This window comes from Canis lupus, chromosome 19 (genome assembly GCF_011100685.1).
Source record: "Canis lupus familiaris isolate Mischka breed German Shepherd chromosome 19, alternate assembly UU_Cfam_GSD_1.0, whole genome shotgun sequence".
Classification (NCBI taxonomy): domain Eukaryota; kingdom Metazoa; phylum Chordata; class Mammalia; order Carnivora; family Canidae; genus Canis; species Canis lupus.
This window is the reverse complement of record NC_049240.1, coordinates 39,556,527-39,571,974: the sequence shown is the minus strand read 5'-3', so window position 1 is coordinate 39,571,974 and position 15,448 is coordinate 39,556,527. Positions and strand designations below refer to the sequence as shown.

The window sequence follows — 15,448 nt, the reverse complement described above, 5'->3', positions numbered from 1 at the left end:
AACTGGCTTTGTATCATTTCGAGAGAATAGGAAATATTTAATTTAAATCATCAAATAATGTGAAAAGAATCAGTATCCTACTGATTTAAAAAGATTATTACTGTTCAGTCTAGATTAAAAGCACTTCACCTGCAAGGAAGATTTAGTAGTAAGAGTTCTAAGTACCTATAGGGTGTCAAGCCCAATAATTAGGAAGGGAAGTTGTGTTTCTTGCTCTAGGATTTTTTTCAAGTATGAGCTATCTTCTAGAATAACTTGGATATGGGCATCTTTTTGAGATCTGAAAACTCTATGATCATGTTGGAGGATGTGAAGGTCCATATATTAGAAAGCCATATTGTATTTTACCTAATCCTTACCTACATTTACTTTTATGGAGTACAGTGCTTATATATTCTCTGAAATTTCTTTAAATCTGGACAAGGTTTTGTTGACAAAGACTACTTATTGCATTGTTTGATTTTGAAAGCTTAAGGTAGACATTTTGTAAACCCTGAGCAATATATTACTGGTAATAAAAGAATAACCTGATTTTCTTTATCTACTATGTTAGCATTAGAAAGAAAAATAAGAGTATATAATTATATTACATTATTCTTCAGCTAATATTCTTCAAGTCTTTATGCTTATTTAAATGAAATCATATATCATTATGAAAATACTTTGCTACCATATACATTTTCATTATTTCCTTTCTTATGTATGCAAACTTTTTTTTAACTTTACAAAATGTTTTTCCTTAAGGGGAATCTCTAATTGTTTGATTTGTGGTGTTAGCAAAGAGCTTGGCTTTCACCCACAGCTTTTCCTTGGTTTCTGTCTTTGGTGTGAACATGTGACTGACCTATCTCCATATTGATGCTTTTAAATGAATACATTGGTATATTTGGGAGTTTGTTTTCATATCTTTACAAAGAAAAAAAGAAAAAAGTAGGACAAAATTCATTATTTTATTAATTGTTCCATTCTTTTTTAAAAAAAAAAATTTTTATTTATGTATTTGAGAGATAGAGAATGTGCAGTCAGAGAGGGGCAGAGTGGAAGGGAGAAGGAAGGGAAAAGAATCCAAAGCAGACTTCCTACTGAACTCCAAGCCTGATGTGGGGCTCTATCCCATGACTCTGAGATCGTGACCTGAGCCAAAATCAAGAGTCAGACACTTAACCAACTAAGCCACCCAGGCATCCCTGTTCTGTTCTTTATGCCATATTTCTAAACATTGTTATTTTCTCCCGCATAGGAATTGAATAGCAGCTTTGAAGAATGGGAAAAATTAATGAAAGCTCCAAATTCAGGAGCCACTAAGACTGTCATGGGATTGATTACTCGCATGTTTAAACAAACAGCTATTGCCAAGGTAATCTTTGTTGGGACATCATGTGTTTGTCTTGATACAAATTGTTTAATGTATTTTAATGCTTTTATTTAAACAGCTTATTTGCATACTGTAACATGCCTTAGCCATTTAATTTTTAAATTCTCTGTTATGGAAAAATTTGGATATATTCTAAGTAAACAATAGTATAATGGAGACCATTATACAGATCTATTTATTGATCCTTTCCAATATATGGGTACACTTTGATGAGGGAATATGATATGCTTTACATGTTCTCATTTAAAGAATATACATATATTCATCTTTGTCATCAGATTTTTCTGTGGTCTTTGCTACATAATTGCCACAAATAATGTTTTTTATTTAAGTCAATCATTTTTAATTGGTATTATGTTTCTAGTTCCCTACAGAGATAGATGTGCTCATATTGTTTGTCTGAAAGTGCAAATTAGAGGTGTTAGAGTTTTTAATTCTCAGTGTGAATATAAAGTAGGCTCATCACACGTTGTTTTTACTAGCATCGTAGAACTTAGACATGCTAATGAGTGTCACTCCTTTCCAATTCTGAGATTTTTTTATAAGATTTTTTTTTCCACATTCAGGGAAATTTGTCCTTTTAAAATATATATAGCTTGATGACGTTTGACAAATACACAGAGTAAATCGCCAGTACACTCAAGATAAAGGATATTTCCATTTGCCCAAAAAGTTCCCTGGTTCACCTTTGTAGTCATCTCCCTCATACCTGCTTTCTGCACCTCTGCAGTCTCAGTTATGCTTTCTATCACTGTAGTTTTGCATTTTCCTAAATGTTCCAAAAATGGAATCAAATAGTATGTAGCCTTATGTCTGGCTTCTTTCATTTAGCAAAAAGCTTTTGAATATTGATCCATGGTTTGCATATGTAATTAGTTTCTTCATTTTTATTTCTGAATAATGTTCCAGTGTACAGATATATACAGGGTTTTTTTTTTTTAAGATTTATTTATTTATTTATTCAGAGAAATAGAGAGAGAGAGAGAGAGGCAGAGACACAGACAGAGGGAGAAGCAGGCTCCATGCAGGGAGCCCAACCTAGGCCTCGATCCCGGGTCTCCAGTATCACCCCCCAGGCTGCAGGCGGCACTAAACCGCTGCACCACTAGGGCTGCCCATATAACAGTTTTTTTCCTTCACCAGATAGTGGCCATTTTGGGATCTTATCAGTTTGGGCCATTATAAGTAAAACTGTTATGATCATTCATGTACAGGTCTTTGTATGAACAGATTTTCATTTACCTGAGTAAATAACTGGGAATGGGACTGTTGGGTCACATGAAAGGCACAGGTTAAATTTTATAAAAAGCTGCCAAATTGTTTTTCAAGTACTGTGCCATTTTGCATTCCTAGTAGCAATGTATGAGAGTTCCCAGTGATTCTACATCTTTGTCAGTACTTGTCAGTCTTTTTAATTTTAGCTATTTTCCAGGATATGTACTGGTATCTCCTTGTTATTTTAATTTGCCTTCTCCTAATGTCTAATGATAGCATATTTTCATGTGTTTATATCCACAAGATATCATATATCTGTTATATATCATATAGTCTGTGCATACCAAGTCCATATTTATATTGGATTATAAGAGTTCTCTTTTTTTAAGATTTATTTTAGTGAGAGAGAGCATGGGGTGGGGGAGGTGAGCAGAGGGAGAGGGAGAGAGAGAATCTCAAGTCAACTCCCCACTGAGCATGGAGCCTGATATGGCTCCCATAATTCTGATATCATGACCTGAGCTGAAATCAAAAGTCAAATGCTCAACCCACTGAGCCACTAGTCACCACAGACTAGTGGTGACTTATATATTATATATATAATATATATATATTTTTTTAATTGGTATTATGTTTCTAGTTCCCTACAGAGATAGATGTGCTCATATTGTTTATATATATATTGTAGAAACAAGTCCTTTAACATATAGGCCTTTTCAAAGTATTTCTTCCAAGTCTGTAGTTTGCATTTTATTGTCTCGACATTGTCTTTCAGAGAACAGAAGTTTTAAATTTTGAAACAGTCCAGTTTATAATTTTTTTTCATATTTTGTGCTATTTAAGTCCTAATTAATTTTTGCTTATTCCATGTTCACAAATATCTTCTACCATGTTTTCTTCTAAAAGTGCTATATCTTTAGCTTATATAAGTAGGCCTAGAACTATTTTGAGTTAATTTTTTTATGTGGTACCAAGTTAAGGATAGAGATCTGGTTGTTTTGGTCTGGGTGGATTTTATTTGCTTATTTATTTTGCGTGTGGATTTTCAGTTTTCAATTAATATTCGTTATTGTAAACCATTTTTCTCTCTTTGACACATCTTAGCACCTTCATAAAAAAATCATTTGGTCATATATGTGTGGGTCTGTTTCTGAGCTCTGGTCTGTTTCATTGATCCATACGTCTAATTTGACATAATACTACAGTATCTGGTTTCTGTACCTTTCTAACAAAGCTTGAAATCACATGGTGTTCACTCCTACTTTATTTCAAAATCATTCTGTCTGCTGTAAGTCTTTTGCTTTTCTTTATGAGGTTTAGAATTAGCTTTTTAAGTATGTGCAGTTTTGATTGGAATTGTTTTGAATCTATAAATTCATTTGGAAGAATTGACTTCTTAATAGTATTGAATTTCCTGACCCATGAAAAGAGTGTCTTCTTTCATTTCCCCCAGCCATATTTTCTAGTTTCAATGAATACATTTTGCCAGATTTACTCTAGTTATTTCATCTCTTTTTATGCACTTGTAAATAGTTCTTTTTTTACTTAAATTCAATTAATTAACATATAATGTATTATTGGTATCAGAGGTAGAGGTCAGTGATTCATCATTCGTATATAACGCCCAGTTCTCATTATAACACATGCCCTCTTTAAGTCCATCAACCAATTACCCCATACCCCCAGCCCGCTCCCTTCCAGTAACCCTCAGTTTGTTTCCTATGATTAAGTTTCTCTTGTGATTTGTCTCCCCTCTGATTTCATCTTGTTTTATTTGTCCCTCCCTTCCCCTATAATCCTCTGTTTTGTTCCTTAAATTCTTAAAATCATATGAGTGAGATCATATAATAATTGTCTTTCTCTGATGAACTGATTTCGCTGAGCATAATACCCTCTAGTTATCCACATCATTGCAAATGGCAAAATTTCATTTTTCTGATGGCTGAGTAGTATTCCATTATATAGATATACCATTTCTTCTTTATACATTCATCTGTTGATAGACATCTGGGCTCTTTCCATAGTTTGGCTATTGTGGACATTGCTGCTATGAACATTGGGGTGCAGGTGACCCTTTGAATCACTCTACACTTGTATCTTTGCGGTAAATACCTAGTAGTGCAATTGCAGGGTGATAGGGTAGCTCTATTTTCAACTTTTTGAAGAAGAACCTCCATACTCTTTTTCCAGAGTGGCTGCACCAGGTTGCATTTCCACCAACCATGTAACAGGGTTCCCCTTTCTCCACATCTGTGCCAACATCTATCATTTCCTGACTTGTTAATTTTAGCCATTCTGACCAGTGTGAAGTAGTATCTTATCGTGGTTTTTTTTGTTGTTGTTTTTTGGGTTTTTTTTTTTTTTTGTTCATGAATACTTTATCAAGGGATATGGTCTATAATTCTTTTTGGTGGGGTCTTTGTCTGGTTTTGGGATCAAGATAATGCTGGCCTCATAGAGTTTGGAGCCCTTTGGGGGCTTTGGAGCCCTTTTTGGCCTGCCAGGTCTCTGTGGATAGAGCTACTGCCAGTCTAATGTTTCTGCTCTTGTAGGTTAGGGACCTTTTGTCCCAAACTGTTTTCAGTTTTCAGTGAATTTTTCTTTGTCTCTGAAATTCTCAAGCTTTGCTATTATATGTCAAGGGATGGATAGATAGATAGATAGATAGATAGATAGATAGATAGATAGATAGATAGATATTTCGCATTTTAAGGGAGGTTCTCTGTGCTTCCAGAACTTGAATGCCTGTTTCCTTCCCCAGATTAGAGAAGTTCTCTGCTATAATTTGCTCAAATATACCTCTGTCCCTCTCCTTCTCACCTCTTATTCTGAGATCCCAATTATTCTAATATTGTTTCGCTTTATGGTATCACTTATCTCTCAAATTCTCCCCTCATGGGACCGGTAGTTATTTATCTCTTTTTCTCAGCTTACTTATTCTCCATCATTTTGTCTTCTATATCACTAATTCTCTCTTCTGCCTCATTTATCCTTGCAGTTAGAGCCACTTTTTTTTTTATTGCGTCTCAGTATTAACCTTTTTTTGCTTTGACCTGATTAGTTCTTTTATTTCTCCAGAAAAGGATTCTTTAGTGTCTTCTCTGCTTTTTTCAAGCCCAGCCAGTGTCATCATAATCATTATTCTGAACTCTAGTTCCAATATCTTACTTCTATCCATACTGATTTGGTCCTTGGCAGTCAGATAGAATGTAACTGTAAAGATGAAAATTTAAAAAGACTTTAAGCAGGGGACCCCTGGGTGGCTCAGCAGTTTAGCACCTGCCTTCAGCCCAGGACGTGATCCTGGGGACCCGGGATCGAGTCCCACATCGGGCTCCCTGCATGGAGCCTGCTCCTCCCTCTGCCTGTGTCTCAGCTTCTCTCTCTCTCTCTCTGTGTCTCAAATAAATAAATAAATACATACATACATAATTTAAAAAAGACTTTAAGCAAATTAAAAGAATATAATCAGACAGATGAAAACAGAGCAATACACTAGATTATTGGTGTATTTGGGTCTATTAGAAGAAATTACATCTCAAAATTGTTGAGAAAATGAAACATATATATGCAAAAATAAAATTAAATACAATGAAATGATAGGATGTAAATATAAAAGGGAAAATTTTAAAAGACTGAAAAAAGTTGATAAAATAAGAAATTGGTTGAAAAGGAAAAAGGAAAAAATGAAAATAGACTACAGAATCATGAGAAAAAACCCCATGAATTCTATATACTATTTTTCCTAAGCAATGGAGTTTTGCCATTCTCTGTGATCAGTAAACTTGGTCTTAGCTGGGTGCTCTTGCTGATCTTCTGGTGGAGGGGCCTGTTGCATTGATTCTCACAAGTCTTTGCCCCATGTAATTGCACTGCCCTTGCCAGGGGCTGGGCTAAGTGTAAATGGCTTTGGATTTCTCTATGTGACTTTTGTTCCCTGAAGGCTTTCTGCTCTGCCTTAGAGGATGAGAATGAAAATTGCAGCCTCCCAAGCTCCAGCCCCAGAGCTGAAAGCTCACACCCCCACTCCTCAGTGTGCCCTCAGGGAAAAGCAGTCAATCATTCCTGTCTCCATGGTCTCAATCTACACTCTGTGCTCACTCAGCAAGTGACCCAGCATTTCCGTCTCAGGGATGTGACCCTGTTTGAAGTCTCCAAACCCTGCATATCCATGCTGCTCCTCCAACAGGGAGTAGGAGTTGTGTATTATTCTGGTTCTGCTGTTTGCTGGGCCTCTGCTCAGAGAATATTTGCCCAACTGTGCCACAGTTCCAGTTTATGGCAACACCGAGCTGAAAGCCCACTCTTGGACTCACTGATTGTGGCTGGCATCACCACTCCATTGCCTGGGAACTCTGCCCCACTCAGGCACTCCCATTGTTTCTGTAACCCCAGGGATCCTGAGACCACACTGTCCCATCTAGGCTTCTGTCCCACTTGGCCACCTGAGCACCTTTCAGGCAGGGACACCTCTCACTGGAGCAGACATCTGAAAGTTCTGATTTTGCACTCCAATGATCTATCACTTTCTGATAGCTGGCTTGTGGAGACTCCCTCCCCCTGCCATTTATCTTCTGATATATTGCCTCTGATTCACTTCTCTGCACCTCCTGCCTTGCAGAAAGTGGTTGCTTTTCTGTTTGTAGAATTGCAGCCATTTTTTTCTTAGATCTCCGGTTGAGTTCACAGGTGTTCAGAATTATTTGATAGCTATCTAGCTGAATTCCAGGGAACAGACAAAACTAAGGCCTCTACTCCTCTGCCATCTTGGGCAAATATCCTGTAACTATTTCTTAAATTAAAATTTCTACTCTTTCATTGCTAATTATAGAATTGTTATCTATTTTTATTTATTGACTTTTTATCATTTAACCTTGCTGAACTCACTTATTAATTCTATGGAATTTTTGTAAATTCTTTAGGATTTTCTACATAGAACATCTTTTTGTCTGCACATAAAGACACTTCATATATGTAATCTGTATGTCTTTTATTTTTTTTCCCTATCACAGTGAAGGAATGCAAATACAATTTTGAATAGAAGTGATAGGATTGGACAGCCTTGCCTTGCTGCCATTCTAAAGGGAAATCATTCAGCCTTTCACCATTAATAATGATGTTATCTTTAAGTTTTTCATAGATACCCTTTCTTAGGTTCAGAAAATGTTCTTCTTTAATGAATTTGTTGAGAGAAGAAATGAAACACATGAAAATTTTTTACCTGGTAGAGCAAAATTAGGATGAGGGTAGTTACTATAAATGTGGACAAAAAGAAAATGGCTAAAATTTTAAGAAAATTATAGACTGAGCATGGGGTATCATGATTGTTCAGACTAATAGGGGGTCTTGACACAGCAAGTCCACACTCACTCACAAGCTTTATTTCCTTTGGCCTCTTCCAGGTACCGACTAGAAGATGATAGAGCACCCTATTAGTGGAGCATAAGTACAATAGCCTATCTACTTCCAGAACCTTTCTCATACTAAGAGAAATTGCTCTTGAGTGCTAGTTTGTAACAAAAGCTGTCTGCTCTGCAGGCTAGGCAGAAAACTTTACTGAAATTAGGACCTTGGACTGTTATAAGACAAAGATCCATCAATACTGGAGGAGAGGTAGGAACCTCTGTCCTGCCCAAAACTATCTATAGTGTGGATATGGTATGGTATCAGGGAGAGAAGCAGGCACAGTGTAGTGTCAGTGAGAGAGACAGAAACTCCAGGAAAGTGCCACTTTTAAGGTTCAGCTAGATCAAGGGGCCTGCCTTAAATTGAATTGGTTCTAGAGACCTAAATGTCTGCTGCCCCCTACCAAGAACTTAACACTGAGAAATCATCAAGATAAGTCTATCACTGGTGGGGAGAGAGACCATAGTACAGGCATGCAAGGACTACTGGAAGCTAAGAGTTCATCTGAAATACTTAGAAAAAGCTTTGGCATACTTTATCACAAGGTAGAAGCATCTTGTTGCTGGGGGTGTTCAAAGTTTGTAATGTACTAAAGGTAAATGTAACAAAAAGAGAATCCAAATACAGATACAAATCCTTCCCACACTATCACCCTGGCCAAAGAAAGAAAAAGAAAAAAAGCCTATTTCTTGGTGTGTAAATATCAGTTACCTCAGACTGTCTTGTTCTTCTACTCATAATTTCTAGCACATAAGAGCAATTATGAAATAAATGAAAAAGCAATTTTAAAAAACTAATCCAAAGATAAAGCATCAATAAAGCCAAACTGATAAATGACCTAGACTGTAGAACTATTAGACAAGGGCTTTTAGGAAGCTATGAAGTGTTATAAAATGGTAGCAAAGATAAACAATATGCATGAAAAGGTGGGAATTTTGGAAGAATATGAATATTTTAAAGACAGCAAAATGGAAATGCTATAAATAAAAAACAGAAAGTAAGAAAAAATTATTTCAAGAAGCTTATAAACCAATAGAGAAGATAAAATGTAACCGTAAAAGTCTAAATGTCCTGGATATTTATCCTAGAGAAATGAAAACTTAGGTTAACACAGACTCCTTTACGGGAATTTATCTGTAATCACCAAAAACTGGGAAGTAAACCCAGATGTCCTTAAAACAAATTGTAGTATATCCATACAATAGAATACTCAGTTAAAAGGAATGAACTATTGATAAACACAACAAATTGGATGAATCTCAAGGCATTATACTCATTGAAAGAAGCCAGTCTCAAAAGTTTTCATATATCATGATACCATATTTATAACATTTTCAAAACAATGGAATTTTAGTGATAGAAAATATTGTTATATCAATGTCTTTCCTGGTCACAATATTGTACTATGGCTATATAAGAAATTATCATTAAGGAAGCCATGTTAAGGTCATGCAGGAACTCTATTATATTTGCAGCCTCTGGTATGTCTAAAATTATTTCACAATAAAAAGTTTTAAAATGTACATAGAGTGGACACAATATAGTAACCTAATGCATAAAGCATTCTAAGTTAATCCAGAGCCAGAAAAGAAAGGAAAAGGGACAAAGAACAGCTGGGTCAATCAGAACACAAGATGTTAGTTTTTAATCCAATTCTATTAATAATTACATTAAATGTAAATGATACAAACTCAACAAGTAAATGTTAGGAATTATCATTGCATAAATCATATGATAACTGCAAAAAGTTCTAAGTATGAAAGGTGAGAGTGGAAAATGGATGAAAAAAGATAAATCATACAAACAATAATCAACAGAAAGCTGAAGTAGACACTGTAATATCAGATAAAGTAGACTTCAGAATAAAGATTATTGCCAGGATTTGAGGAAATTTATAGTCACTAAGAGGACAACATAGATTGTTCCTGACTTTACTACCCCTCACATGAACAATAACTAACAACTTATTCAGGAGAATCCTAGAACATAGGTGTAAAGCTGAGACATGCTCTTATACCCTAAAGACGAGGACAGACTATATTACTAGGGTAGGAGAAGTTGGCCCCATTGCCATGCTCCCAGGCCAGTGCAGTACCACTCAGGGAGATCCCCCCACTGAGCCTCTGGCTCCTCCACAGGAAAAGAAAATCCATTGGGAAAAACTAGCACCACCATTGCCACCCCACCACCCAGCATGTGGGTTGCTTTGCCAGAGCCACTACTCTGATCTTTATCCATGGGGATTGCAGGAGAGTTTATGAGGCTCAGCCACTGGGAAACTGACAGTAAGAGAGAAACAGAAAGGAACTTGCAATAACCAGCACATAAATCTTGGCAGATCAAGTTTGTACCTGCAGTGCCCAAGTTACTATCCCATGGGGCGACTTTTCTCGTGTGCAGAACCAAATCAGTGGCATACTCTGACCAGGAAGCATGATAGAATGTAGATTTGCTTGATTCAGATCCTCATATAAGAATTTTTGCCAGCCCTAGAGCCCACTTTCCCCATGCGTAGGCAGGGAGGTGAGTTATAGCCCCACTTGCTGTAGAAAGTGTATCCTGGCCACATCTGACCAGTGGAACTGGTGAAAACATCTGGAATCTGTGCAGCATAGCAGTATTCAAGCCAACAGGCAGGTGGGCCAAGCTGATTGCCCCCAGAGCAAAGTCAATTCCAGACATGAAGCTTACAGTGCTACACACAGACAGGAGCATTAATTCATATCCAAGACTGACAGTAGCTCCCAAACCCTCCCAGAGAGTCTTTTCCAGAAATTGAGATTTACCTGGAGCAGCCCCTCTCCTTCCAGCTAGGGTAAGGGTGAGACATAACTACTACACCTACCCACTCCAACTCCTGGTCTGATGAGGACTGATGAGAACACCAAGAAGCTATGTAGCCCTGAAGCACCTTGGCCAAGGGTAGGGCAAGCAGAGTTAACAGTTTGCAGGACAAAGCCAGGGACCTATTTGGCCAGAGAATTTGGGGCATGGGTCAATTTGAATTTAAGACGACAAAAAGCTTTACTAGCCTCTTCCGCCATTGCACTCAGGCAAGGAAACTAATTTGCAGCCCCACCCATTATGGAATACAGCCTACTGGACCAGGAAACCTTACCAGAACATGTGGTATCTGCAGAGTCCATCCAACAGCCCTGCTTATAGTGGCATTTTTAAAAATATTTTATTTATTCATGAGAGAGAGAGAGAAAAAGAGGCAGAGACATAGGCAGAGGGAGAAGCAGGCTCCTTATGGGGAGCCTAATGCCGGACTTGATCCCAGGACCCTGAGATTACAACCTGAGCTAAAGGCAGATGCTCAACCATTGAGCGACCCAAGCGCCCCCACAGTGGCATTTGAACAGACAATACAGCCTATGGCTTTCTTCATCTCCACAGTGAAGCTGATGGTCTCACCTGACTAATATATACTCCTACCTTGATTTGGGTCCCCAAACAAAGAGCCTTCCAGTCCCTGGGTCTCATCCTCCTGTCCTGCTAGGGCAGGAAGATTAATTCATGACCCCATCTATTACCGAACATAGTACCCAGACCTGATCATCTAGTCAGCCTGATTAGAGGATTCAGATATCTGTAGAACCCAGTCTGCAGCCTTACTTGGGTAGAGAACTAAGCCAACAGTGCTAATCTCAGCCAGTAGCACACTCCCTTATCCTCAGCCTCAGAGATCAAAGAGTTGCCTTTCCACATTCATTTATGATAAGTATCTCTCAGCAAAGTAGGAATAGAAAGGGACTTTATCATCAGAATAAAAGACATTTATGAAAAACTTAACAATTAACATCATACTTTATGCTCAAAGATTTAATGCTATTCCCTTAAAATCAGGAACGATACAAGAGTCTGTTCTCACCACTTATGTTCAACAATGTTTGATTCAACATTATTCTTATAACTGTGTAATAAGCCTAGAGAAACAAATATAAGGTACACAGATTGAAAAGAAATAAGTACAATTGTCTATATTCACAGACCACATGACTATGTACATGGGAAATCCAAGAACTCTTCAAGCACTAGAACTGAGTGAATTTATCAAGGTCTTAGAATTCATGTTCAATGTACGAAAATTATTTGTATATACAAGCAATGAAAAATTGGAAATTGAAATTTAGAAAGGGATCAATAAACATGACCTACTTTGGGATAAATTCAACAAAGTATATGCACTGAAAACTACAAAACATCATCTAGAGAATATAAAGCAAACTTAAATAAATCACAAGACAGATCATGTTCATATATTGGAAATTTCAATATTAAGATGCCATTTCTCTGTAAATTAGCTTGTATTTTCAGTGCAGTGCTAATCGAAATCCCTGTAGTCTTTTGTAGAAATTAACTAACAAGCTGAATGTAAAATTTATGAAGCAGCACAAAGAACTTACTTTAGCCAAATTAATCTTGAACAAAGTTGAAAGATTCACACTGCATGATATACTTACTATAAAGTTATAGTAATTAAGAGTTTGTGATATTGGCATAAGAATAGGCATTTAGATTAGTGAACCAGAGAAGAGAATCTGAGAAAAAAAAAATAGGCCTTCATATAGATTGTCAATTGGTGTTAGGGAAGGGGATGAGATAACTCAATGGGGAAATGATAGTCTTTTCAAAGAATAGTATTACGACAGTTGAATATCTTTAGTGGGAAAAAATTAGCCTTGGACCATTATTTTGCACCATTCATAGAAATTAACTTGAAGTTGGTTATAGATTCAAATATAAAAACTGACTTATAAAACTATGTTTTAAAGATTTTATCTATTTATTTTTTAAAGTAAGCTCTTTGCCCAACATGTGTCTCAAACTTATGACCTCAAGATCAAGAGTCACATGTTCTACCAACTAAGCCAGCCAGGCACCCTAATTTTTAAAACTTTAAATTGTATACATGCATAAAAATATTGTCAACCTTTGGGTCGGGACATTTTTTTAGGTAGGATGCAAAAAACACTCTAAAGGAAAAATATGGGACTCAAAACTTTAAAACTTACGGTGTTTTTGTTAAAAGGTATGGTATACAAAACATACTGTTTTGAAAATGAAAATGTAAAATGTAAATTGGAAGAAAATATTTGAAAAAAAAAATATTTGCAATACATTCTTCCTGCTTCATTTTCCTATGTTAAAATTTTGGGTTTGATCAGTGTTCATTGTTTACAATATGATGACTTTGTTAAACATTTCACAGTTAAGCTATAATTACATTTCTTTTATTTGACAACTGTTGTTTTTCCTAGATTTAATAGCTGGGTTTTTTTGTTTGTTTGCTTGCTTGCCTAGCTTAGCTTTCTTAGTACTGAATACTGAGTACAGAAGCTTGCTTAAGGAAAAAGTGTATATATAAGAACCTGTTAGATAATTTCTTATCTATGGTGAGAAACGCTAGTTTGATGTCAGAGAAATGTCAATAGTCAAAAGAAAGTTGGCACCTAATTCCTAAGATCCTTGAAAGAAAAGAAATGGAGGGTCAGTTGTCCACAGATCGAAACATGATTCCAGAGATTAACGGCAGCAGAAAACTAACGCTTGCTACCCCAATTCCTATTTCAGTCATTTTTTTTATTCCCTATGTATTAGAATCTCTGTCCTCAACCACCTGTGTAAACTGGAACTGTATATTTCTATTCTGGGCTGCAGCCAGAAATCATTAGTTCATGGCATTATTGAGTTGGAATTCGTAACACATTTTCCCCAGAAACATTAGTGATGATATCTTATAGTCAGGGGCTTTAGTAACTATAAATCATACAGTTTATCTACATTATAGATGAAATAGATTCTGGGGGAAGTAGGTAGTTAGAGACTGTGTGTAATATTACTTCTATAAGAAAACGCGTTTCATTCAGGGTACTCGCAAACCAATTTATAAATGGACTTTTGGAATTCTACAGTTTACAGATTGGCTATTGTGTTGTAATGCATTCTAGCATTGAGATTTCTTTCTTTGGTTATGTGGGGGTTTTTTTATTTATTCAACAGATATTTATTGAGTGCCTATTGTTTAGAAAGGATTATGCTTGGTGATGGGGAGCAATGTAAACAAGGTACAGTGTTTCTCTCTCAAGGAACTTGCAGTCTATAAAAGAGGACGGATTTAAAATAAATGTTCAACTACAGCACACTATATTTAGTATTTAAATTAAAAACCGGATGTTATGGGAGAACTTGGAAGAAGACACTTGACCCAGTCTCAGGAGTTCAGGAAAGACATCCCAAGGAATGAACAAGGAAAATGTAGCCAACTAGAGTGAAGTGAAATGGGAAGGGGATGGCGTTGATGGAGTGTATGTCAAGACAGATAAATTGGGCAAACTCACAAAGATTAACCAGAAATGACATACTTAGAAAAGTAGGTCATCAGAACTAAAAGCATAAAGTGTCAGGAAGGAATTCTGGGAGTAGGATGGAGATCACAGAGAGCAGTAACCCCATCATAAAGGTCACAATTCATAGTTTATAACTTATCATAAGGTTCTGAGCAATTAAGTACAGTGGAGTAGAGTAAAATTTGTGCCTTGGGGAAAGAACTGTAGCTATGTAGAGAATGCACTAGAAGAAACAATCCAGTAGGGAGAGAATCCAGTTGAGATGCGACACTTGTAGTCCAGGCTAATAGTGGTGACACTAAACTAAGGAACTGAAAGAAAAATAATCAATGTTACTGGTAAAAAGTCAAATAGTGAAGGCTCCCAGATAATTAGAATTACTTTTCTTCTTCTCTGTCATTATTTTTATTGCTTTGTCATATCTGTTGAGAATACAATGGATGAAAATGGACAAATTCTTTAGATTTAGGATCAGGAAAGCACTCTCCTAGGAAAAAAACACAGGTATAAGTGGTATGGTTTGGTCAACTCAGTTATTTCCTGGTACATTTTTTAGAGAAAAACCATTTTAAGAGAAATACCAGTACTTTTTCTATGAAAATGATTAAACCAACCCATAATTTTTAGTTTCCTGTTTCTTTGGAAATGACAGCATTCCTTAGTGCCTTAAAAACTTTTTAGAAGGTATACTGCTCTAAACACGTTTCCATTATGCACAGAGTGCATTTCCTCTTTGCTGTCTTGCCTCAGCAACTTAACACAGGTAGACTCCTATTTATAATACTCAGTGATATATAATGAGGCCACTGCAGTATTCCCTGATGCACAAGGATTGGGATGTTGTCAGAATGAAGAGTACCGTGTCCTGTGCCAGTTCTTTTGTGTAGGAAAGGGACTTTGACTCTAAACCAGACACATCCTGCGTCCTGTTTGTTGATAAGGAGATGGTCAGTAATAATAAAGTACAAATAAAACAACAATGTTATCATTTTAGAGGAAGAGATAGCTATATGGCCGTAGGGAATGAAGGAAGGCCTTAATAAAGATACAATAAATAAAGAATAAAAGGAGCAATAATCCGGGCAGCCCTGGTGGCGCA

The 15,448-nt window shown here is 36.5% G+C and overlaps 1 protein-coding gene across 5 annotated transcripts in view; it reads left to right on the top strand.

Annotated features, from left to right (window-relative positions):
* ZRANB3 (zinc finger RANBP2-type containing 3) overlaps positions 1-15,448 on the top strand; it is a 299,116-nt gene that overhangs the window by 214,298 nt on the left and 69,370 nt on the right. For all 5 annotated transcript variants that reach the window (XM_038565063.1, XM_038565064.1, XM_038565062.1 and 2 more), the window contains one exon: positions 1,241-1,357. In XM_038565063.1, coding sequence (XP_038420991.1) covers positions 1,241-1,357 — 117 coding nt within the window. The remainder of the gene's footprint in view (positions 1-1,240; positions 1,358-15,448) is intronic.